Source organism: Ranitomeya imitator, chromosome 5 (assembly GCF_032444005.1).
Source record: "Ranitomeya imitator isolate aRanImi1 chromosome 5, aRanImi1.pri, whole genome shotgun sequence".
NCBI lineage: Eukaryota > Metazoa > Chordata > Amphibia > Anura > Dendrobatidae > Ranitomeya > Ranitomeya imitator.
The window spans coordinates 675713060-675739780 of NC_091286.1; the positions used below are offsets into that span (position 1 = coordinate 675713060).

The window sequence follows — 26721 nt, forward strand, 5'->3', positions numbered from 1 at the left end:
CCCTGTTGTTGGTATGTTGGCCCATTCCTCCATGCAGATCTCCTCTAGAGCAGTGATGTTTTTGGATTTTCGCTTGGCAACATGGACTTTCAACTCCCTCCAAAGGTTTTCTATAGGGTTGAGATCAGGAGACTGGCTAGGCCACTCCAGGATCTTGAAATGCTTCTTACGAAGCCACTCCTCCGTTGCCCTGGTGGTGTGCTTTGGATCATTGTCATGTTAAAAGACTCAGCCACGTTTCATCTTCAATGCCCTTGCTGATGGAAGGAGGTTTGCACTCAAAATCTCACGATACATGGCCCCATTCATTCTTTCATGTACCCGGATCAGTCGTCCTGGCCCCTTTGCAGAGAAACAGCCCCAAAGCATGATGTTTCCACCACCATGCTTTACAGTAGGTATGGTGTTTGATGGATGCAACTCAGTATTCTTTTTCCTCCAAACACGACAAGTTGTGTTTCTACCAAACAGTTCCAGTTTGGTTTCATCAGACCATAGGACATTCTCCCAAAACTCCTCTGGATCATCCAAATGCTCTCTAGCAAACTTCAGACGGGCCCGGACATGTACTGGCTTAAGCAGTGGGACACATCTGGCACTGCAGGATCTGAGTCCATGGTGGCGTAGTGTGTTACTTATGGTAGGCCTTGTTACATTGGTCCCAGCTCTCTGCAGTTCATTCACTAGGTCCCCCCGCGTGGTTCTGGGATTTTTGCTCACCGTTCTTGTGATCATTCTGACCCCACGGGGTGGGATTTTGCGTGGAGCCCCAGATCGAGGGAGATTATCAGTGGTCTTGTATGTCTTCCATTTTCTAATTATTGCTCCCACTGTTGATTTGTTCACTCCAAGCTGGTTGGCTATTGCAGATTCAGTCTTCCCAGCCTGGTGCAGGGCTACAATTTTGTTTCTGGTGTCCTTTGACAGCTCTTTGGTCTTCACAATAGTGGAGTTTGGAGTCAGACTGTTTGAGGGTGTGCACAGGTGTCTTTTTATACTGATAACAAGTTTAAACAGGTGCCATTACTACAGGTAATGAGTGGAGGAAAGAGGAGACTCTTAAAGAAGAAGTTACAGGTCTGTGAGAGCCAGAAATCTTGATTGTTTGTTTCTGACCAAATACTTATTTTCCACCATAATATGCAAATAAATTGTTAAAAAAACAGACAATGTGATTTTCTGGATTTTTTTTTCTCAGTTTGTCTCCCATAGTTGAGGTCTACCTATGATGTAAATTACAGACGCCTCTCATCTTTTTAAGTGGTGGAACTTGCACTATTGCTGACTGACTAAATACTTTTTTGCCCCACTGTAGATAATAGATAGATAGATAGATAGATGATAGATGATAGATAGATAGATAGATAGATAGATAGATAGATAATAGATAGATAGATAGATAGATAGATAGATAGATAGATAGATTGATAGATAATAGATAGATAGATAATATATAGATAGATAGATAGATAGATAGATAGATGATAGATAATAGATAGATAGATAGATAGATAGATAGATAATAGATAGATAGATAGATAGATAGATAGATAGATAGATAGATAGATGATAGATAGATAGATAGATAGATAGATAGATAGATAGATAGATGATAGATAATAGATAGATAGATAGATAATAGATAGATAGATAGATAGATAGATAGATAGATAGATAGATAGATAGATAGATAGATGATAGATAGATAGATAGATAGATGATAGATAGAATAGATAGATAGATAGATAATAGATAGATAGATAATATATAGATAGATAGATAGATAGATAGATAGATGATAGATAATAGATAGATAGATAGATAGATAGATAATAGATAGATAGATAGATAGATAGATGATAGATAGATAGATAGATAGATAGATGATAGATAATAGATAGATAGATAGATAATAGATAGATAGATAGATAGATAGATAGATAGATAGATGATAGATAGATAGATAGATAGATAGATAGATAGATAGATAGATAGCTATTATGCTTTTTTATAATTTTTTTCTCCTGTAGATTTTCACTACACTTTTTGGTAAATAAATGTCTGCTTACATCTGACATCACTAAAGAGACGAGTCTATGGTTATTATTGTTATTTCTCACTTACGCTGGGCATTGCTGGCACACATAGTAGTATTCATATTTTTTGCCAAGACATCTGGCTACTGCACATCCTAGCTCCCATGAGGTGGCCCAGGCCAGCTGGAAAATAATTAATATTCATAAGTAGCTTATAGAGAAAGCAACAAATCACAACTCCCCCTCAGGGGTGGATATATCATTGGTGCCGCATCACAGGGGCCTAAGAGGTAAAAGGAATCTACTTACACCTCAAAAAGCAGGTGGAACTGTGCACTATGAAGCGTTATTGAACTACATAGAGCTCATATACTGTTATTGCAAAGGACTTTCTTCTGTCTGTGTCCACCATTGCCTTCTTTCCTTCATTCACATATCCCCAGCACCTTGACAAACAGGGATTTTACTTACCAGCCACTCAGATGTAATAAATAGAAGCCCAGCCCTCTAGAAAATGGCTGCTGCATTCCCTGCTTTTCCTTTCATACTGGTTCCTTTTGTTTAGGTTTGCTATACCCTGTGATATGCTAGCTGCAAGGCATTGGGGGGTAAGTGGCAATGACCACTCTAAGCAATATTTTCTAAGCCAATCACAAATTATTCAAATTCATCGGATTCAGGGAAATTCTCAAAAGTTTGACACAAGTTCGATTTGCATCAAATTGATTTTCCTCATCTCTGACTGAGACTTTTGAGTCAGTGTTTGGGTATTATTAGTTTAACGGAACTCTAAAATGCCTATTTCTGGAGACCTTCCTTTTCATAAGGCCACGTTCACACGCTCAGCGTTTGCTCAGTATTTTACCTCAGTATCTGTAAGCCAAAACCAGGAATGAGTGAATAATACTGAAGTGGTGACGTGTTTCTATTAGACTTTTCCTCTGGTTGTTCCTCTCCTGATTTTAGCTTACAAATACTGAGGTAAAATGCAGACCCAATACTGATAGAGTGACCGTGGCCTCAGATGTAGACGGCCAAGTTTTCACACCTAGTGTGCTGGAACCCCAGGCCATGCCTGTGATGACCACATAGTAGAGAGGGATCAAGTTCATTTTCAGCCATTTCTGGTGAAGAACCACTGAAGAAAGCTGGTAAAAAGCAATGCTGTTAACAGGTGTAGAAGAAAACACAATACCTGGGTGTAATGGCCGACGACCGATGCTTTCGTCTTTGGTCCTACTCCGTACACAAAATCGCGACGTTCGTTGTAAAATGACATCATTGCATGTTCCCAGGAGGCGTTATATGAGGCCATGAACAGGTTCTCCCCGCACGGGTATCCTAGAGGCAGAGAATATAACGTTCTGTGTAATGATAGGGGGCTCGCTCACCATTGCCCCCCAGCGCAGTCAGTCTCTGCTGTAATCCACACCTAGATAATCTGATAGCCGTCTCCTCGGCGAGAACAGAGGAGTTGGATTAAATTATTGGCAAAAGGGTTTTATCCCTGATATTCTGTTATTTGGGAAACTACCGTGCCCCAAGTCACCAAAGCAATCAGCCTAATCTCGATGTGTAACAGAGCCGACAATTGTATAATGGGGTCATTAACTCTCCTTCCCGTAATCTTGGAAATTAGGGGAAACACTGAGCATAACTTCATCTAACATTTTATATTAGTGGATTATACATTACACTTATATCTAATATTCTACTATATCATAGGACAGTACTTTTTTTCCTCATCAATACTTTGGATTAGGGGATTTAACATTAACCCTTTCCCAAATATTGTATATTAGGGGATTTAACATTAACCCTTTCCCTAATATTGTAAATTAGGGGATTGCACATTACCCCTTTCCCTAGTCTTATAAATTAGGGGATTGCACATTACTCCTCTCCCTAATATTGTATATTAGGGGATTGCACATTACCCCTTTCCCTAGTCTTATAAATTAGGGGATTGCACATTACTCCTCTCCCTAATATTGTATATTAGGGGATTGCACATTACCCCTTTCCCTAATCTTGTAAATTAGGGGATTGCACATTACCCCTTTCCCTAATCTTGTAAATTAGGGGATTGCTCATTACCCCGTTCCCTAATCTTGTATATTAGGGGATTGCACATTACCCCTTTCACTAATCTTGTATATTAGGGGATTGCACATTACCCCTTTCCCTAATCTTGTATATTAGGGGATTGCACATTACCCCTTTCCCTAGTCTTATAAATTAGGGGATTGCACATTACTAGTGATGAGCGAATATACTCGTTACTCGAGATTTCTCGAGTACGCTCGGGGGTCTTCCGAGTATTTCTTAGTGCTTGGAGTTTTAGTTTTTCTTGCCGCAGCTGAAAGATTTACATCTGTTAGCCAGCATAAGTACATGTAGGGGTTGCCTGGTTCGCTCATCACTACTCATTACCCCTTTCCCTAATATTGTAAATTAGGGGATTGCACATTACTCCTTTCCCTGATCTTTATTATTGGGGAAAAGGAAGCCCTATAGTCCAATAGTAATGCACAGTGGGAATTGAAAGTATTCAGACCCTTTTACATTTTTCACTCTTTGTTTCATTGCAGCCATTTTGTATATTCAAAAAAGTTCATTTTTTCCTCATTAATGTACACTCTGCACCCCACCTTAATTGAAAAAAAAGAAATGTAGAAATTTTTGCAAATTTATCAAAAAAGAAACACTGAAATATTCCATGGTCATAAGTATTCAGACCCTTTGCTCAGACACTCATATTTAAGTCACATGCTGTCCATTTCCTTGTGATCCTCCTTGAGATGGTTCTACTCCTTCATTGGAGGCCAGCTGTGTGTAATTAAACTGATAGGACTTGATTTGGAAAGGCGCACACCTGTCTATATAAGACCTCACAGCTCACAGTGCATGTCAGACCAAATGAGGATCATGAGGTCAAATGAACTGGCCAAGGAGCTCAGAGACAGAATTTTGGCAAGGCACAGATCTGGCCAAGGTTACAACAGAATTTCTGCAGTACCCAAGGTTCCTAAGAGCACAGTGGCCTCCATAATCCTTAATTGAATGAAGTTTGGGACCACCAGAAGTCTTCCTAGACCTGGCCGTCCAGACAATCTGAGCAATCGTGGGAGTAGAGCCTCGGTGAGAAAGGTAAAGAAGAACCTCAAGATCGCTGTGGCTGAGCTCCAGAGATGCAGTAGGGAGATGGGAGAAAGTTCCACAAAGTCAACTATCACTGTAGCCCTCCACCAGTCGGGTCTTTGTGGCAGAGTGGCCTGACGGAAGCCTCTCCTCAGTGCAAGACATATGAAAGCCTGAATAGAGTTTGCTAAAAAATACATGAAGGACTCCCAGACTACGAGAAATAAGATTCTCTGGTCTGATGAGATGAAGATAGAACTTTTTGGTGATATTTCTAAGTAGTATGTGTGGAGAAAATCAGGCAATGCTCATCAACTACCCAATACAATCTCAACAGTGAAACATGGTGGTGGCAGCATCATGCTATGGGGCTGTTTTTCAGCTTCAGGGACAGGACGACTGGTTGTCATTGAAGAAACATGAATGTGGCCAAGTACAGAGATACCCTGGATGAAAACCTCTTCCAGAGTGCTCTGGACCTCAGACTTGGTCAAAGGTTCACCTTCCAACAAGACAATGACCCTAAGCACACAGCTAAAATAACAAAGGAGTGGCTTCAGAAGAACTCTGTGAACATTCTTGACTGGCCCAGCCAGAGCCCTGACCTAAACCCAATTGAGCATCTCTGGAGAGACCTGAAAATGGCGTCCACCAACGTTCACCATCCAACCTGATGGAACTGGAGAGGATCTGCAAGGAAAAATGGCCGAGGATCCCCAAATCCAGGTGTGAAAAATTTGTTGCATCATTCCCAAGAAGACTCATGGCTGTACTAGGGCTTCTACTCAGTATTAAGCAAAGGGCCTGAAGACTTATGACCATGTGATGTTTCAGATTTTCTTTTTTAATAAATTTGCAAAAGTTCCTACATTTCTGGTTATTTCAGTCAAGATGGGGTGCAGAGTGTACATTAATGAGTAAAAATTAACTTTTTTGAATTTACCAAATGGCTGCAATTAAACAAAGAGTGAAAAATTTAAAGGGGTCTGAATACTTTCCATACCCGTTGTATGTGGATCAGCTTGACAATGTCACCCACTTGTGATCTCTCTTTCTTCTTCTTTGCTGTGTTTGAAGGAACACTGGTTAGCCCACCTCTCAGCATTCTGTGCAGCTTCTTCATTCCAAACCTTAACAAAAAAAAGACAAGAAGATCATCAAGATTAAACATTACGTTTTTGCTAAATTTTTATATAATAAAATAATTGATTAGTGCAAGCAAAAAATGCACGACAATCAAGTCTTCAATTGTTTTCAGGAGTGTTTGGGACATAGTCCTGTTCTATTACTCAGATACTATCATTGGCTAAAAATCACTATATGCATATTATATGCCCCATTGTTACTTCTATCCTGCCACTAGTTAAAATACCTGAATTGGAAACTATTAAAGAAAATTTTAAATTTGGCCCCATTATTTTAATATAATACATTATGTGTACATGCACACTCATTTCAGGCGAGAATGCATGAGTTCAGAATTGGGAAAAAGCAATATAAGCTTCTTTCCCAATGGACTGAAGAATCCTGGTCTCATAATCCTGATATTGGCAAGACCAGCTTAAAGTGCAACGTGTATGGGGCCCGACTCTCCTAGAAAGATGACAATGGAGTCGTGAAAGATCCAATCTATTGGTTTTCCAATTGCTAATCTTTTTTTTCCTCTGCGTAATAAGCCTCTGACAGAGGAGTGTAGCAGCAGCTCTCTCATACAGAACACAGGAGACTCGGGCAGCCAACCTTTCCAGAGTATTTGGAAGTCTGGGGAAATAGCTGTCGGCTGAACTATCATTTGGCCGACAGCTATCTAGTGTGTCGGCAGCTAAGAACTAACTTATTGGCATGTTGAACCTTGTTTTGCCAACATGTGTTGACAGGACATCTCTTTGGCAAGTTTCCCTACAGCAGTAAATCTTCTAAAAAAGAAAAGTGTCTGCAAACTAAGCCAGCACCTACTAAGAGACCTTGTGGATTAAAATAGTTGTGATCAACTATTACAGATTAGTAATTTGTCCTTCCTTACTTTTCCCATTGAATTGATATATCCCAAGATAATTAAAGGGAATCTGTCATCAGGTTTTTGCTATGTAATCTTAGGGCAGCATGACAACATGATGTCGGGGCAGGTTCCTGTGATGTGTCATTAGGTTGTGTGTTCCTGTTTTAATAAAAAAAAGATTTTTAAGCAGTAGGTTATCACTACAGGACTAGGTGTCTTGTGTATGCTAGTCCTGCTATTCTTTGTAACCCCGCCCCCAAACTTGATTAGCAGCTTTCTGTCAATGTACAGTGGACACAGAGAGCTGCCAATCAGTGTTGTGGGAGGAGTTACAAAGAACTCAGCATTTAGCGAACTGCTAAAATCCGCAGAAAACAGTGATTGTATCAAAATGAGAGCACACAGATCAGGAAATGATACATAGCTGGAATTGGGAGCTCAGCATCTACACCGTGATGCTCTCAGATTACAAAGCAAAAAGTTGCTGACAGATTCCCTTTAAGAAAAATATGTAAAAAATGTAATTTAGTCATACTCTGTTAGGAGATGGCATATGTGTCTATGTTTGGTCATCCAGTGGTTGTGATGGTAATTTCAGCCTGTTGTGTTTTATTGAACTGGAAAAATCAATTCACAGAACTCTGGTCCATCAGGCAGGTCAGTAATTTGTGATGGCCTTCCAATATCCTTATCTCTTGACATTCTTGGCTTTTATTTTGGTTAGCTGGACTGGCACAATGTTTTGTGTGCATCTCGCCATAACGATAATATCATGCCAGCTAATCAACAAGAAGATCCGGGACTGTCGGGAGGTCAGTAGATTTGTAGGACACCCGTCCAGCTTTTACGGATTACAGACTTGGCCGATAGACCGAAGTCCTGTAAATTGGTTCTCCCACCTCTGTTCCAAATTTTCCTACCGTCACTGCACATTAGGACCAATATGGCATAGAGAGTAAATGAAAAAAGGAGTCTGGCATCACATTGTTAAGTTAATTTTAAGTTAACTTAGAACAGATTAACTTTTACATAATAAAACTGGAAAATGTATTAAATGCTAAAATCTTGTACAAAGTTATAGTAAAGTAAAAACTTGAAGGATGCTACATCGAGATGAGGATGAACCAGATGCTAACATTCTACGCGATAATGCAATGAGAATGACACGACTCACCACTTCTAACATGTTTCTTGCGGATGGCTCGACCTCTCTTCTGAGCTTATTCATTAGGTCAACAATCTCTTTCTGGACTTCAGGTTTCTTTGTTGATAGGCGAGCCAATGGATCAGAAGCCTGAAAGAAGAACAGCCGACAGAAAAGATATTTCCAGAGCCTAGCTATGAGAATAAGTCAAGAGTAGAGTTGAGCGACCTTGACCTTTTTAGAGTCGAGCCGGGTTTCGCGAAACCCGACTATCTCAAAAGTCGGGTCGAGTGAAATCGGCCGATTTTGACGTAAAGTCGGGATCGACCGAAACACGAAACCCAATGCAAGTCAATGGGGCAGCATAGTCGGCAGTGAGTGAGGGCCAGGAAAACACCTAGAGTGCCCATTTTAATGTCAAAACCATCCATTCTTCTTAATGAAGCTTGTCAAGCGTAATTTACCTTATAATAATTGGAAGGCATTTGAAATTGGGGGTCATTTGGCTAAAGTTGTGGTGGGTAGGGCTGGTTCAAGTAATTAGTGGGTCCAGGAAATCTGGACCACGTCACGGCAGTGGAGCAGGGAGAGGTAAGTATTTCAACTTTGCAAGTGCTGTGAACCTGAGCAAGCAGGGGGGGCCCACTCGTTGGCATTGGCACTGGCACAGGGCCCCTCAAAGTACAGCGGTGTGTTTGCACGGCGGGGGCGCCTCCCACCGGCAGCAACACTTTTGCGTACTATGAGAGGCCCTGTGCCAGTGACGTCGCCAACTAGTATTCCTCCCCCCACCTGATGAAGGAACCTGCACTTTCATCTGCACCTTCCTCTTTGTCCCCATGTAAGGTGGTATGGTATGCGGGAAGAGCAACCTGACTTTCAGCAGGGTCACAATGTTGTTGTGTAGCGTGCACGGGGAATGTTGCGTTATGGGTCAATGTACCAGCAGACTCATCTATCACTGGCTGGGCAATGGGCAGGATGAGGAGGAAACACAGATATAGGCCCAAAGAATAAAGTTGGCTAAATGCAGTTCAAAATTGGTAACACAGGAATAACCAGGGGGCATTGCAGTGGAGGACAACTGGAATGAGAGGCTGACACAGAGAGTAGGCCCAAATCAGTAAGTAGTCGAAATGCAGTTCAAAATTGGCAACCGTAGTAAACAGGCGGCACAGCTTTGTTCAGTGGAGGAGAACAGCAAGGAGTGGCAGACACCGATAGTAGGCCCCAACCCAACTAGTAGGCCAAATGCAGTCTAACATTAACAACTACTTAACAAGCGCCTGAAAACGGAATTTCAGGACAGGAAACCAGGAGAACAGCAAGGAGCGGCAGACACTGTTAGTAGGCCCCAAACCAACTAGTACGCCAAATGCAGTTGTTCCATTTAACCACAATTTAACGAGAGCCTGAAGATAGAAGCTCAGGAAAGGCAACCTGGAGAACACTTTGGAGTGGAACACACCATCTCTCTCCACCCCATACCCATTTTGTAGGCCTAATGCAGTGTAGTTTTCTACAACTACTAAACGAGAGTCGGAAGACCGAAGCAATGGCAAGGAAACCTGGGGAACACCTTGGAGTGTAACACACCATCTCTCTCCACCCGATACCCATTTTGTAAGCCTAATGCAGTGTAGTTTTCTACAACTACTAAACGAGAGTCGGAAGATCGAAGCAATGGCGAGGAAACCTGAAGAACACCTTGGAGTGTAACACACCATCTTTCTCCACCCCATAGCCAATTTGGAGGCCTAATGCAGTGTAGTTTCCAACAACTACTAAACGAGAGCATTAAGATCGAAGCTCTGGAAAGGCAACCTGGGGAACACCTTGGAGTGTAACACACCATCTCTCTCCACCCGATACCCATTTTGTAGGCCTAATGCAGTGTAGTTTTCTACAACTACTGAACGAGAGTCGGAAGACCGAAGCAATGGCAAGGAAACCTGGGGAACACCTTGGAGTGTAACACACCATCTCTTTCCACCCGATACCCATTTTGTAGGCCTAATGCAGTGTAGTTTTGTACAACTACTAAACGAGAGTCGGAAGACCGAAGCAATGGCAAGGAAACCTGGGGAACACCTTGGAGTGTAACACACCATCTCTCTCCACCCGATACCCATTTTGTAGGCCTAATGCAGTGTAGTTTTCTACAACTACTAAACGAGAGTCTGAAGACCGAAGCAATGGCAAGGAAACCTGGGGAACACCTTGGAGTGTAACACACCATCTCTCTCCACCCGATACCCATTTTGTAGGCCTAATGCAGTGTAGTTTTCTACAACTACTAAACGAGAGTCTGAAGACCGAAGCAATGGCAAGGAAACCTGGGGAACACCTTGGAGTGTAACACACCATCTCTCTCCACCCGATACTCATTTTGTAGGCCTAATGCAGTGTAGTTTTCTACAACTACTAAACGAGAGTCGGAAGACCGAAGCAATGGCAAGGAAACCTGGGTAACACCTTGGAGTGTAACACACCATCTCTCTCCACCCGATACCCATTTTGTAGGCCTAATGCAGTGTAGTTTTCTACAACTACTAAACGAGAGTCGGAAGACCGAAGCAATGGCAAGGAAACCAGGGGAACACCTTGGAGTGTAACACACCATCTCTCTCCACCCGATACCCATTTTGTAGGCCTAATGCAGTGTAGTTTTCTACAACTACTAAACGAGAGTCGGAAGATCGAAGCAATGGCAAGGAAACCTGGAGAACACCTTGGAGTGTAACACACCATCTCTCTCCACCCCATAGCCAATTTGTTGGCCTAATGCAGTGTAGTTTCCAACAACTACTAAACGAGAGCATTAAGATCGAAGCTCTGGAAAGGCAACCTGGAGAACACCTTGGAGTGTAACACACCATCTCTCTCCACCCGATACCCATTTTGTAGGCCTAATGCAGTGTAGTTTTCTACAACTACTAAACGAGAGTCGGAAGACCGAAGCAATGGCAAGGAAACCTGGGGAACACCTTGGAGTGTAACACACCATCTCTCTCCACCCAATACCCATTTTGTAGGCCTAATGCAGTGTAGTTTTCTACAACTACTAAACGAGAGTCTGAAGACCGAAGCAATGGCAAGGAAACCTGGGGAACACCTTGGAGTGTAACACACCATCTCTCTCCACCCGATACCCATTTTGTAGGCCTAATGCAGTGTAGTTTTCTACAACTACTAAACGAGAGTCGGAAGACCGAAGCAATGGCAAGGAAACCTGGGGAACACCTTGGAGTGTAACACACCATCTCTCTCCACCCGATACCCATTTTGTAGGCCTAATGCAGTGTAGTTTTGTACAACTACTAAACGAGAGTCGGAAGACCGAAGCAATGGCAAGGAAACCTGGGGAACACCTTGGAGTGTAACACACCATCTCTCTCCACCCGATACCCATTTTGTAGGCCTAATGCAGTGTAGTTTTCTACAACTACTAAAAGAGAGTCGGAAGACCGAAGCAATGGCAAGGAAACCTGGGGAACACCTTGGAGTGTAACACACCATCTCTCTCCACCCCATACCCAATTTGTAGGCCTAATGCAGCCTACTTTCCGACAACTACTAAACGAGAGCATGAAGATCGAAGCTCAGGAAAGGCAACCTGGGGAACACCTTGGAGTGTAACACACCCTCTCTCTACACCACGGAAGGGCTGATTCTTAGGAAGGAAGGCTGTCGGAAAGAAGCAGGGCGCGTCCGAGGGTGATTATATTCTTATTAGGTATATACTCACCCTCGGACGCGCCCTGCTTCTTTATTTGTAATGAATGTTTATTTGCAATGTGGTTTTGACTTACTCTATTTTTTTGGTAAATAATGATTTTATTATTTTCATTGTTTTACATCTTCTTGGCAATAATATAAAGAAGACGCGACAGGACAACACTCGGTGGATGCCATATCTGTGTTTTAAATTGAAAAAAACTTTCAGTTAACTACTTGCAGGAGAAAGTTATTGTAGCTGGTGGCCATTTTTAGTACTGTACCAGATTTTTGTTGTATGTGTGTGTTTTTAATGTTAAAATGTCTGCATTTGATATCTCTCCAGTATTTTCTTTTTTATAAGCAAAATACTTATTTTTATATTTTCTGATGTTGGTTCAAGGGGTACACGGGCAGCAGTAGACAGGTCAGTGGAGGCCTAGTGGAAGGAGGGACCGCAGACAGGCTTCGAAGGCCTAACATAATAAATTGGGCTGGCTGTAGGCAATTTAAAATTTGTTCCAGGGGAACACGGGCAGCAGTGGCCTGGTCTGTGTAGTAGTAGTGGAAAGAACGGGCCGCAGACAGGCTTCGAAGGCCTATCATAACAAAAATTGGGATGTAGGCAATTTACAATTGGTTCCAGGGGAACACGGACAGCAGTAGACAGGTCAGTGGAGGCCTAGTGGAAGGAGGGACCGCAGACAGGCTTCGAAGGCCTAACATAATAAATTGGGCTTGCTGTCGGCAATTTTAAATTGGTTCCAGTGGAACACGGGCGGCAGTAGCCAGGTCAGTGTAGTAGTAGTGGAAAGAACGGGCCGCAGACAGGCTTCGAAGGCCTAACATAACAAAAATTGGGCTGTAGGCAATTTAAAATTGGTTCCAGGGGAACACGGGCAGCAGTAGACAGGTCAGTGGAGGCCTAGTGGAAGGAGTGACCGCAGACAGGCTTCGAAGCCCTAACATAATAAATTAGGGCTATAGGCACTTTAACATTGGTTCCAGGGGAACACGGGCAGCAGTAGACAGGTCAGTGGATGCCTAGTGGAAGGAGGGACCGCAGACAGGCTTCGAAGCCCTAACATAATAAATTGGGCTGGCTGTAGGCAATTTAAAATTGGTTCCAGGGGAACACTGGCGGCAGTAGACAGGTCAGTGGAGGCCTAGTGGAAGGAGGGACCGCAGACAGGCTTCGAAGCCCTAACATAATAAATTGGGCTGGCTGTAGGCAATTTAAAATTGGTTCCAGGGGAACACGGGCAGCAGTAGACAGGTCAGTGGAGGCCTAGTGGAAGGAGGGACCGCAGACAGGCTTCGAAGGCCTAACATAATAAATTGGGCTGGCTGTAGGCAATTTAAAATTGGTTCCAGGGGAACACGGGCAGCAGTAGACAGGTCAGTGGGGGCCTAGTGGAAGGAGTGACCGCAGACAGGCTTCGAAGCCCTAACATAATAAATTAGGGCTATAGGCACTTTAACATTGGTTCCAGGGGAACACGGGCAGCAGTAGACAGGTCAGTGGAGGCCTAGTGGAAGGAGGGACCGCAGACAGGCTTCGAAGCCCTAACATAATAAATTGGGCTGGCTGTAGGCAATTTAAAATTGGTTCCAGGGGAACACTGGCGGCAGTAGACAGGTCAGTGGAGGCCTAGTGGAAGGAGGGACCGCAGACAGGCTTCGAAGCCCTAACATAATAAATTGGGCTGGCTGTAGGCAATTTAAAATTGGTTCCAGGGGAACACGGGCAGCAGTAGACAGGTCAGTGGAGGCCTAGTGGAAGGAGGGACCGCAGACAGGCTTCGAAGGCCTAACATAATAAATTGGGCTGGCTGTAGGCAATTTAAAATTGGTTCCAGGGGAACACGGGCAGCAGTAGACAGGTCAGTGGAGGCCTAGTGGAAGGAGGGACCGCAGACAGGCTTCGAAGCCCTAACATAATAATTTAGGCTGGCTGTAGGCAATTTAAAATTGGTTCCAGGGGAACACGGGCAGCAGTAGACAGGTCAGTGGAGGCCTAGTGGAAGGAGGGACCGCAGACAGGCTTCGAAGGCCTAACATAATAAATTGGGCTGGCTGTAGGCAATTTAAAATTGGTTCCAGGGGAACACGGGCAGCAGTAGACAGGTCAGTGGAGGCCTAGTGGAAGGAGTGACCGGAGACAGGCTTCGAAGGCCTAACATAAGAAAAATGTCAATACAATGGTATTGACAGTGCCAGGCATTGAAGGATGTCAGCGCATAGACTAAACATTGGTGGAGCTGTGAGAGAAAATTTTGCAAGTGGTAGAGCACTGTTTGAGCTGGGGGGGACTGTCTTGTGGCCGGCGGTACAGGCCCAGGGCCCCTCATATTACAACGGTGTGTCTGACGTTGGGTGCGCACCACCACCGCCAGACACTTTATTGTACTATGAGGGACCTAGTGGCAGTGCCGTCGACCAAAAGCGGGCACACCCACCTCCTCAGACAAACAGTACTCTCACGGGTGCTGGCGCCAAGTGGCGATACCAGGGCCCCGTGTGGGGACTTTGGCCATTTAGGGAGGTGTTAACATGTCGGATGCTGGACAATCAGGTGCTGCAAATTACGAGATTGGAAAAGTCGTTCAGAATAGTCCACAGGCAAGACCTTTAAATAGGAAAGCTAGGTGTCAGCCGGGCAAGGTGGGGCAAAAGATTTCGAAATCCAGTTGTGGTTCATTTTAATGAAGGTTAGATCATCTACATTTTGGGTAGCCAGACGAGTCCTTTTTTCTGTTAGTATTGAACCTGCAGCACTGAATACTCTATCTGATAGGACACTAGCTGCCGGGCAAGCAAGCTCCTGCAATGCATATTCTGCCAATTCTGGCCAGGTGTCTAATTTTGATGCCCAGTAATCAAATGGGAATGACGGTTGAGGGAGAACGTCGATAAGGGATGAAAAATAGTTAGTAACCATACTGGACAAATGTTGTCTCCTGTCACTTTGAATTGATGCTGCAGTACCTGTCCTGTCTGCGGTCATAGCAAAATCACTCCACAACCTGGTCAGAAAACCCCTCTGGCCAACGCCACTTCTGATTTCTGCCCCTCTAACACCTCTGGTCTGCTGGCCCCTGCAGCTCGTGTTAGAACGATCACGGGCGCTGTGTGCAGGGAATGCCAGAAGCAAACGGTCAACAAGAGTTGATTGTTTGGTTGCTAATATTAGTTCCAAGTTCTCATGTGGCATTATATTTTGCAATTTGCCTTTATAGCGAGGATCAAGGAGGCAGGCCAACCAGTAATCGTCATCGTTCATCATTTTAGTAATGCGTGTGTCCCTTTTGAGGATACGTAAGGCATAATCCGCCATGTGGCCCAAAGTTCCAGTTCTCAAATCTGTGGTTGTGCTTGGTTGAGGGGCAGTTTCAGGCAAATCCACGTCACTTGTGTCCCTCCAAAAACCAGAACCCGGCCTTGCCGCGCCAACAATTTCCACTGGCCCCGGAAAAGCTTCCTCATTAAAAATATAATCATCCCCATCATCCTCCTCGTCCTCCTCCTCCTGTTCGCCCGCTACCTCGTCCTGTACACTGCCCTGGCCAGACAATGGCTGACTGTCATCAAGGCTTTCCTCTTCCTCAGCTGCAGACGCCTGATCCTTTATGTGCGTCAAACTTTGCATCAGCAGACGCATTAGGGGGATGCTCATGCTTATTATGGCGTTGTCTGCACTAACCAGCCGTGTGCATTCCTCAAAACACTGAAGGACTTGACACATGTCTTGAATCTTCGACCACTGCACACCTGACAACTCCATGTCTGCCATCCTACTGCCTGCCCGTGTATGTGTATCCTCCCACAAAAACATAACAGCCCGCCTCTGTTCACGCAGTCTCTGAAGCATGTGCAGTGTTGAGTTCCACCTTGTTGCAACGTTTATGATTAGGTGATGCTGGGGAAGGTTCAAAGAACGCTGATAGGTCTGCATACGGCTGGAGTGTACGGGCTAACGGCGGATATGTGAGCAAAGTCCACGCACTTTGAGGAGCAGGTCGGATAACCCCGGATAACTTTTCAGGAAGCACTGCACCACCAGGTTTAAGGTGTGAGCCAGGCAAGGAATGTGTTTCAGTTGGGAAAGGGAGATGGCAGCCATGAAATTCCTTCCGTTATCACTCACTACCTTGCCTGCCTCAAGATCTACAGTGCCCAGCCACGACTGCTTTTCTTTCTGCAATAACTCGGACAGAACTTCAGCGGTGTGTCTGTTGTCGCCCAAACACTTCATAGCCAATACAGCCTGCTGACGTTTGCCAGTAGCTGCCCAATAATGGGAGACCTGGTGTGCAACAGTGGCAGCTGCGGATGGAGTGGTTGTGCGACTGCGGTCTGTGGACGAGGTCTCGCTTCTGCAGGAGGACGAGGAGGAGGAGGAGGGGGTGCGAACGGCTACAGCCAACTGTTTCCTAGACCGTGGGCTAGGAGGAACTGTCCCAAACTTGCTGTCCCCTGTGGACCCTGCATCCACCACATTTACCCAGTGTGCCGTGATGGACACGTAACGTCCCTGGCCATGCCTACTAGTCCATGCATCTGTTGTCAGGTGCACCTTTGTGCTCACAGATTGCCTGAGTGCATGGACGATACGCTCTTTAACATGCTGGTGGAGGGCTGGGATGGCTTTTCTGGAAAAAAAGTGTCGACTGGGTAGCTCGTAGCGTGGTACAGCGTAGTCCATCATGGCTTTGAAAGCTTCGCTTTCAACTAACCGGTAGGGCATCATCTCTAACGAGATTAGTCTAGCTATGTGGGCGTTCAAACCCTGTGTACGCGGATGCGAGGCTAAGTACTTCCTTTTTCTAACCATAGTCTCATGTAGGGTGAGCTGGACTGGAGAGCTGGAGATCGTGGAACTAGCGGGGGTGCCGGTGGACATGGCAGACTGAGAGATGGTGGGAGATGGTATTGTTGCCACCGGTGCCCTAGATTCAGTGTTTCCTACTATGAAACTGGTGATTCCCTGACCCTGACTGCTTTGGCCTGGCAAAGAAACCTGCACAGATACTGCAGGTGGTGCAGAAAATGGTGGGCCTACACTGCCGGAAGGGATGTTGCGTTGATGACTAGCTTCATTGGCCGAGGGTGCTACAACCTTAAGGGACGTTTGGTAGTTAGTCCAAGCTTGCAAATGCATGGTGGTTAAATGTCTATGCATGCAACTTGTATTGAGACTTTTCAGATTCTGCCCTCTGCTTAAGGTAGTTGAACATTTTTGACAGATGACTTTGCGCTGATCAATTGGATGTTGTTTAAAAAAATGCCAGACTGCACTCTTTCTAGCATCGGATACCTTTTCAGGCATTGCAGACTGAGCTTTAACCGGATGGCCACGCTGTCCTCCAACAGGTTTTGACTTTGCCACGCGTTTTGGGCAAGATACGGGCCCGGCAGATGGAACCTGTTGCGATGTTGATGCCTGCTGCGGCCCCTCCTCCTCCGCTTCAGAACTGCTGCCGCCTGCACCCTGTTCCCCCAATGGCTGCCAATCGGGGTCAAGAACTGGGTCATCTATTACCTCTTCTTGTAGCTCGTGTGCAACTTCGTCTGTGTCACCGTGTCGGTCGGTGGTATAGCGTTCGTGATGGGGCAACATAGTCTCATCAGGGTCTGATTCTTGATCAGCACCCTGCGAGGGCAATGTTGTGGTCTGAGTCAAAGGACCAGCATAGTAGTCTGGCTGTGGCTGTGCATCAGTGCACTCCATGTCAGATACAACTTGTAATGGGCATGGACTGTTAACTGCTTCACTTTCTAAGCCAGGGACGGTATGTGTAAAGAGCTCCATGGAGTAACCCGTTGTGTCACCTGCTGCATTCTTCTCTGTTGTTGTTTTTGCTGAAGAGGACAAGGAAGCGACTTGTCCCTGACCGTGAACATCCACTAACGACGCGCTGCTTTTACTTTTACCAGTTTCACGAGAGGAGGCAAAAGAGCTAGAGGCTGAGTCAGCAAGATAAGCCAAAACTTGCTCTTGCTGCTCCGGCTTTAAAAGCGGTTTTCCTACTCCCAGAAAAGGGAGCGTTCGAGGCCTTGTGTAGCCAGACGACGAACCTGGCTCCACAGCTCCAGACTTAGGAGCAATATTTTTTTTCCCACGACCACCTGATGCTCCACCACTACCACTACCCTCATTACCAGCTGACAATGAACGCCCCCGGCCACAACCTCTTCCACCAGACTTCCTCATTGTTTTAAAAACGTTACCAAACTAACGGTATTTGTTGCTGTCACACAACTTACACGGTGAGCTATAACTTCAGTATGATTTAGCTACCCCTTTACAGGTGGGTGAGACCACAACGAAAATCAGGCACAATGTTACACACTCTGTTGTTGGTGGCAACAAATGAGAGAGATGCCACACACGCAGGACTGTCACTGAAGCGCAAATGTAAATATTAATCTCCCACTGATTTTTTTTTTTTTTTTTTAAAGGGAGACTTTAGAAAAAAAAAAATAATAAAAAAAAATGATTTTTTAAGGAAGAATTTATAAACCAAATAAAATGAAATGATTGTTTCAGGGAGAATTTAGAAAACAAATAAAAAAAAAATAGGCTTTCTATGGCCCACTGAGTGAGAGAGGACGCACACAGGAGTCAGGAGTGGCACACAAGCCCAGAGGCCAATATTTATCTCCCACTGATTGATTTAGTGATTTTTTCAGGTAGATTTTGGAACCCAAATCAAGCAAAAAAATAAATAGGCTTTCTATGGCCCACAATTGGAGAGAGAGAGAGAGATGGCACACCCAGGAGTCAAGACTGGCACACAAGCAGAAAGGGCAATATTAATCTCCCACTGATTTGATTTTTTTTTTTTTTCAGGGAGACTTTAGAAAAAAAAAATGCAAAAAAATGATTTTTTCAGGAATAATTTAGAAACCAAATAAAATAAAATGATTTTTTCAGGGAGAATTTAGAAAACAAATAAAACAAAAAATAGGCTTTCTAGGGCCCACTGAGTGAGAGATGACGCACACAGGAGTGAGGAGTGGCACACAAGCCCAGAGGCCAATATTTATCTCCCACTGATTGGTTTAGTGATTTTTTCAGGTAGATTTTGGAACCCAAATCAAGCAAAAAAATAAATAGGCTTTCTATGGCCCACAATTGGAGAGAGAGAGAGAGATGGCACACCCAGGAGTCAAGACTGGCACACAAGCAGAAAGGGCAATATTAATCTCCCACTGATTTGATTTTTTTTTTTTTTCAGGGAGACTTTAGAAAAAAAAATACAAAAAAATGAATTTTTCAGGAAGAATTTAGAAACCAAATAAAATGAAATGATTGTTTCAGGGAGAATTTAGAAAACAAATAAAAAAAAATAGGCTTTCTATGGCCCACTGAGTGAGAGAGGACGCACACAGGAGTCAGGAGTGGCACACAAGCCCAGAGGCCAATATTTATCTCCCACTGATTGATTTAGTGATTTTTTCAGGTAGATTTTGGAACCCAAATCAAGCAAAAAAATTAATAGGCTTTCTATGGCCCACAATTGGAGAGAGAGAGATGGCACACCCAGGAGTCGAGACTGGCACACAAGCAGAAAGGGCAATATTAATCTCCCACTGATTTGATTTTTTTTCTTTTTTTTCAGGGAGACTTTAGAAAAAAAAATACAAAAAAAATGATTTTTTCAGGAATAATTTAGAAACCAAATAAAATAAAATGATTTTTTCAGGGAGAATTTAGAAAACAAATAAAACAAAAAATAGGCTTTCTAGGGCCCACTGAGTGAGAGAGGACGCACACAGGAGTCAGGAGTGGCACACAAGCCCAGAGGCCAATATTTATCTCCCACTGATTGATTTAGTGATTTTTTCAGGTACATTTTGGAACCCAAATCAAGCAAAAAAAAAAATAGGCTTTCTATGGCCCACAATTGGAGAGAGAGAGAGAGATGGCACACCCAGGAGTCAAGACTGGCACACCAGCAGAAAGGGCAATATTAATCTCCCACTGATTTGATTTTTTTTTTTTTTTCAGGGAGACTTTAGAAAAAAAAAATAAAAAAAAAATGAATTTTTCAGGAAGAATTTAGAAACAAAATAAAATAAAATGATTGTTTCAGGGAGAATTTAGAAAACAAATAAAAAAAAATAGGCTTTGTAGGGCCCACTGAGTGAGAGAGGACGCACACAGGAGTCAGGAGTGGCACACAAGCCCAGAGGCCAATATTTATCTCCCACTGATTGATTTATTGATTTTTTCAGGTAGAATTTAGAACCCAAATCAACCAAAAAAATAAATAGGCTTTCTATGGCCCACTATTTGTGAGAGAGATGGCACGCTCAGGACTGGCACACAAGCCCAGAGGCCAATATTAATCTCCCACTTTTTTTTTTTTTTTCCAGGGAAAATTTATAAACCCAATAAAAAAAATAATAAATAGGCTTTCTATGGCCCACTATCTGAGAGAGAGAGATGGCACGCTTAGGACTGGCACACAAGCCCAAAGGCCAATATTAATCTCCCACTGATTGATTTATTGATTTTTTCAGGTAGAATTTAGAACCCAAATCAAGCAAAAAAATTAATAGGCTTTCTATGGCCCACTGAGTGAGAGATGGCACACACAGGAGTCAGGAGTGGCACACAAGCCCTGAGGCCAATATTTTTCTCCCACTGATTGATGTTGTGATTTTTTCAGGTAGATTTTGGAACCCAAATCAAGCAAAAAAATAAATAGGCTTTCTATGGCCCACTGAGTGAGAGATGGCACACACAGGAGTCAGGAGTGGCACACAAGCCCTGAGGCCAATATTTTTCTCCCACTGATTGATGTAGTGATTTTTTCAGGTAGATTTTAGAACCCAAATCAAGCAAAAAAATAAATAGGCTTTCTATGGCCCACTGAGTGAGAGATGACACAGACAGGGATGGCACTCTAGCAGAAATGCCAATCTTAATCTCCCACAAAAAAAAACAAAAAAAAAAACAGGGAGTGTCCTTCAATTACTATCTCCCTGCAGTAATCTCAGCCAGGTATGGCAGGCAGCAATAAGGAGTGAACTGATGCACAAATTAAATAAAAAGTGTGTACAAACCAAAAAGATAGCTGTGCAGAAAGGAAGGAACAAGAGGATTTGTGCTTTGAAAAAAGCAGTTGGTTTGCACAGCGGCGTACACACAGCAATGCAGCTATCAGGGAGCCTTCTAGGGCAGCCCAATGAGCTACAGCGCTGAGGAAAAAAAAAAAATGTAGCTTCCACTGTCCCTGCACACCGAAGGTGGTGTTGGGCAGTGCAAATCGCTACAGCACAAGCGGTTTGGTGGTTAATGGACCCTGCCTAACGCTATCCCTGATTCTGACGAAGCGGCAGCAACCTCTCCCTAAGCTCAGATCAGCAGCAGTAAGATGGCGGTCGGCGGGAACACCCCTTTATAGCCCCTGTGACGCCGCGGACAGCAAGCCAATCACTGCAATGCCCTTCTCTAAGATGGTGGGGACCAGGACCTATGTCATCACGCTGCCCACACTCTGCGTTTACCTTCATTGGCTGAGAAATGGCGCTTTTCGCGTCATTGAAACGCGACTTTGGCGCGAAAGTCGCGTACCGCATGGCCGACCCCGCACAGGGGTTGGATCGGGTTTCATGAAACCCGACTTTGCCAAAAGTCGGCGACTTTTGAAAATGAACGACCCGTTTCGCTCAACCCTAGTCAAGAGTATAAGATGATGAAGTCCCAACATCAAGAATCCAACCAAGAGAAGTTCTTGGCATGATTCTTGTTTGAGATCTTCTAGGGGTTGAGTTGACTTTCTCATCCTATAATTATCTTCTCTCTTCTAGGAAAGCCACATTACAGGGCTGAATTCTAAAATTACGAGGATTGAACTAACGTGTTATTAGGCATCATCTTCTTACAATCTCTGCAAACTCTGCATCAAAGAAGAGTGAAAACAAGAACAAAAACGATTCCTGGTTCTTTTGGCAGTTGGCCAAAGAAGAACTAACCTCGCAGAGAGATACTATCTCTGTTCCGGCCATAATATTGATGATGCTATTTAAAATTACATCCTTATAACCTTGTTTCTTTAGGGTATGTTCACACCTGGCATTTTTTGCAGCATTTTTTGGTGTGTGTGAAATGTGTATAAACTGTGAAATGCAACATTTTTGTAGCAGAATAAAACATCAGCAGCAGCAAAAATGATGCATTTTACAGTACCAGCAAAGCAAATGAAATATCAAAAAATCTCATGTACGCTCTGAGGTTTTTTTTAATTCACAGTAAATGACAATTCTTCAGCATTTTTACTGCTTTTCTTATCCATTCAGATTATTAGGAAAAGAATGCAAGTAAAAATGCTGCAAAAACGCAACAAAATTGTGTGTATTGTACAGAGCATTTTTTTTTCTGCCACCACTCTAGAGTTTGGTGTTGAGAAAACATTGCAGAAAAGCAGTGTGTCAACATTCACTTATTCTTCTTACTTCATTTGTCCTTGATGACACCAAGAGTGAACTATTTTGGCAATCAGTTGCCCAATGGCACAAGGCTCTAGGGAAACTCACAGCTTTCCACCGGCAGCAAAAATTTTAACAGCTATCTTTTTTCCTATAAGGAGCTCCTAATCAGCTGCTTCCCTTGTGATGAGGTTGTCCAGTATGTTGATATTTCATGATAGGTCATTGGGGGATGAAGGGAAGTCAGACAATTTGCGCCAATCAGCGGTTTTTAGATGTGCTGCTTGCAGAATGGAAGTAGTAACCGGGGCGGAAAAGCAAATCCACCCTATGCCCCACTTGTCGAGAGCTTCATCTCAACTCTTCATTTTGTTGTGGTCATCTGTGTATATTTTTGTCTACTTTAATTAATTATCATTAACAGAATATGCAACAGTATATACAGTACAGACCAAAAGTTTGGACACACATTCTCATTTAAAGATTTTTCTGTATTTTCATGACTATGAAAATTGTACATTCACACTGAAGGCATCAAAACTATGAATTAACACATGTGGAATTATATACTTAACCAAAAAGTGTGAAACAACTGAAAATATGTCTTATATTCTTGGTTATTCAAAGTAGCCACCTTTTGCTTTGATGACTGCTTTGCACACTCTTGGCATTATCTTGATGAGCTTCCAGAGGTAGTCACCGGGAATGGTTTTCTAACAATCTTGAAGGAGTTCCCAGAGATGCTTAGCACTTGTTGGCCCTTTTGCCTTCACTCTGCGGTCCAGCTCACCCCAAACCATCTCAATTGGGTTCAGGTCTGGTGACTGGAGGCCAGGTCATCTGGCGTAGCACCCCATCACTCTCGTTCTTGGTCAAATAGCCCTTACACAACCTGGAGGTGTGTTTGGGGTCATTGTCCTGTTGAAAAATAAATGATGGTCCAACTAAACGCAAACTGGATGGAATAGCATGCCGCTGCAAGATGCTGTGGTAGCCATGCTGGTTCAGTATGCCTTCAATTTTGAATAATTTCCCAACAGTGTCACCAGCAAAGCACCCCCACACCATCACACCTCCTCCTCCATGCTTCACGGTGGGAACCAGGCATGTGGAGTCCATCCGTTCACCTTTTCTGCGTCGCACAAAGACACGGTGGTTGGAACCAAAGATCTCAAATTTGACCTCATCAGACTAAAGCACAGATTTCCATTGGCCTAATGTCCATTACTTGTGTTCTTTAGTTCAAACAAGTCTCTTCTGCTTGTTGCCTGTCCTTAGCAGTGGTTTCCTAGCAGCTATTTTACCATGAGGGCCTGCTGCACAAAGTCTCCTCTTAACAGTTGTTGTAGAGATGTGTCTGCTGCTAGAACTCTGTGTGGCATTGACCTGGTCTCTAATCTGAGCTGCTGTTAACCTGTGATTTCTGAGGCTGGTGACTCGGATAAACTTATCCTCAGAAGCAGAGGTGACTCTTGGTCTTCCTTTCCTGGGGCGGTTCTCATGTGAGCCAGTTTCTTTGTAGCACTTGATGGTTTTTGGCACTGCGCTTGGGGACACTTTCAAAGTTTTCCCAATTTTTCAGACTGACTGACCTTCATTTCTTAAAGTAATGATAGCCACTCGTTTTTCTTTACTTAGCTGCTTTTTTCTTGCCATAATACAAATTTGAGCAGTCTATTCAGTAGGACTATCAGCTGTATATCAACCAGACTTCTGCACAACACAACTGATGGTCCCAACCCCATTGATAAGGCAAGAAATCCCACTTATTAAACCTGACAGGGCACACCTTTGAAGTGAAAACCATTCCCGGTGACTACCTCTTGAAGCTTATCAAGAGAATGCCAAGAGTGTGCAAAGCAGTCATCAAAGCAAAAGGTGGCTACTTTGAAGAACCTAGAATATAAGACATATTTTCAGTTGTTTCACACTTATTTGTTAAGTATATAATGCCACATGTGTTATTTCATAGTTTTGATGCCTTCAGTGTGAATGTACAATTTTCATAGTCATGAAAACACAGAAAAATCTTTAAATGAGAAGGTCTGCACTGTATGTCAAAGAAAATGCTGTCAAATATAATACACATATTGCAGAAAATTTTTGAAATCAACAGTAACATGAATTATATACATTTTTAAGCAAATACTTCAGCCTCATCAGACAGCTATTTACTGCTAATCCAGATTGCAGGGTGAAGTTTTTCTTTAAATATAATATATGTAAACATATTCCTACAAATATGTTTAGTAAGGTGCACATACCTGAATCTGGACCACAAGGGCCCCGAGCAGGGTTGAAAAGCAAAGGGTAAAAATCCCCATTTTTCTTCCTGAAACAGACATTTTATTTTGTTACATATCATTTATTTGCATGAGGTAATGCAACCCATCAACAGGTGAAACAAAGTATTAGACTGTGCCAATTTAAATCAGTGTGATGTATGTGTGATGGACGACATGTCCTCCAGAGAGAGACGATGTATGTATGAGACAGGACAGGTCTTCCAGAGAGAGACGATGTATGTATGATGCAGGACAGGATAGGTCCTCCAGAGAGAGAAGATGTATGTATGAAGCAGGACAGAACAGGTCCTCTAAAGATAGATGATGTATGTATGATGCAGGACAGGACAGGTCCTCCAGTGAGAGACGATGTATGAATGATGCAGGACAGGACAGGTCCTCCAGAGAGAGAAGATGTATGTATGAAGCAGGACAGAACAGGTCCTCTAAAGAAAGATGATGTATGTATGATGCAGGACAGGACAGTTCCTCCAGAGAGAGACAATGTATGTGTGTAGCAGGACAAGGCAGGTCCTCCAGAGAAAGATGATGTATGAATGATATAGGACAGGTCCTCCAGAGAGACAATGTACTGTATGTATGATGCATGACAGGACAGGTCCTCCAGAGAGAGATGCTGTATGTATGATGCAGGACAGGACAGGACAGGTCCTCCTGAGAGACAATGTATGTATAATTCAGGACATGACAGGTCCTCTAGAAAGAGATGATGTGTGTATGATGTAGGACAATACAGATCCTCAAGGAAGAAACAATGTATCCTTTCCTCCAGAGAGAGACAATGTATGTACGATGCAGGACATGACAGGTCCTCCAGAGAGATGAAGGTTCTACAGAGAGATAATGTATGTATGAAGTAGCACAGGTCCTCTCCTCCAGAGAGAGACAATGTGTGTATGATTTAGGACATGACAGGTCCTCCAGAAAGAGGTGATGTGTGTATGATACAGGAAAGGACACGTCCTCCAGAGATAAACAATGTACTTATGATGTATTACAGGACAGGTCCTTCAGAAAGTAACAATGTGTGTATGAAGCAGGACATGTCCTTTACTCTAGAGACAGACAAGGTATGTAAGATGCAGGACAATAGAGGTCCACCAGAGAGACACAATGTATGTATGAAGCAGGACAGGACAGGTCCTCCAGAGAGTAACAATGTATGTATGATACAAGACAGGACAGGTTCTCCAGAGAGAGATAATGTATGTATGGTGCAGGACATGACAAGTCCTCCCGAGAGAGACAATGTATGTATGATACAAGACAGGACAGGTTCTCCAGAGAGAGATAACGTATGTATGATGCAGGACATGACAGGTCCTTCTGAGAGAGACAATGTATGTATGAAGCAGGACAGGACAGGTCCTCCAGAGAGTGACAATGTATATATGATACAAGACAGGACAGGTTCTCCAGAGAGAGATAATGTATGTATGATGCAGGACATGACAGGTCCTCCAGAGAGTGACAATGTATATATGATACAAGACAGGACAGGTCCTCTAGAGTGAAACAATGTATGTATGATGCAGGACAGGTCCACTCTTCCAGAGAGAGAAAATGTATGTATAATATAGGATAGACCAGGTCCTCCAGAGAGAGGCAATGTATGTATGCAGCAGGATAGGTAATCCAGAGAGAGACAATTTATGTATGATACTGAACAGGACAGGTAATCCAGAGAGAGACAATGTATATATGATGCAGGACAGGACAGGTCCTCCAGAGGGAGACAATGTATGTATGATTCAGGACAGAACAGGTCTTTCAAAGAGAGACAATGTGTGTATGATGCATAACATGACACATCTTCCAGAAAGAGACACTTCTTGTTTCCGCTCTTTACTCTTCCCTAATAGACCTTGAACACTGGACCCCTCTGTTGTCTCAGAATTCCCTCATATCGTACAAGATAATGGGATTTCTGTCATAGTA

General features: G+C 43.5%; 1 protein-coding gene across 3 annotated transcripts in view; it reads right to left on the reverse strand.

Annotated features, from left to right (window-relative positions):
- Nucleotides 1–26721, reverse strand: part of LOC138638773 (serotriflin-like) — a 52141-nt gene that overhangs the window by 14179 nt on the left and 11241 nt on the right. For all 3 annotated transcript variants that reach the window (XM_069728347.1, XM_069728345.1, XM_069728346.1), the window contains exons 2-6: nucleotides 24742–24809; nucleotides 8351–8470; nucleotides 6217–6307; nucleotides 3232–3377; nucleotides 2125–2219 (exon numbers count right to left, since the gene is read on the reverse strand). In XM_069728347.1, the coding sequence (XP_069584448.1) occupies nucleotides 2125–2219; nucleotides 3232–3377; nucleotides 6217–6307; nucleotides 8351–8470; nucleotides 24742–24801 (512 nt within the window). In that variant the 5' untranslated portion in view covers nucleotides 24802–24809. The remainder of the gene's footprint in view (nucleotides 1–2124; nucleotides 2220–3231; nucleotides 3378–6216; nucleotides 6308–8350; nucleotides 8471–24741; nucleotides 24810–26721) is intronic.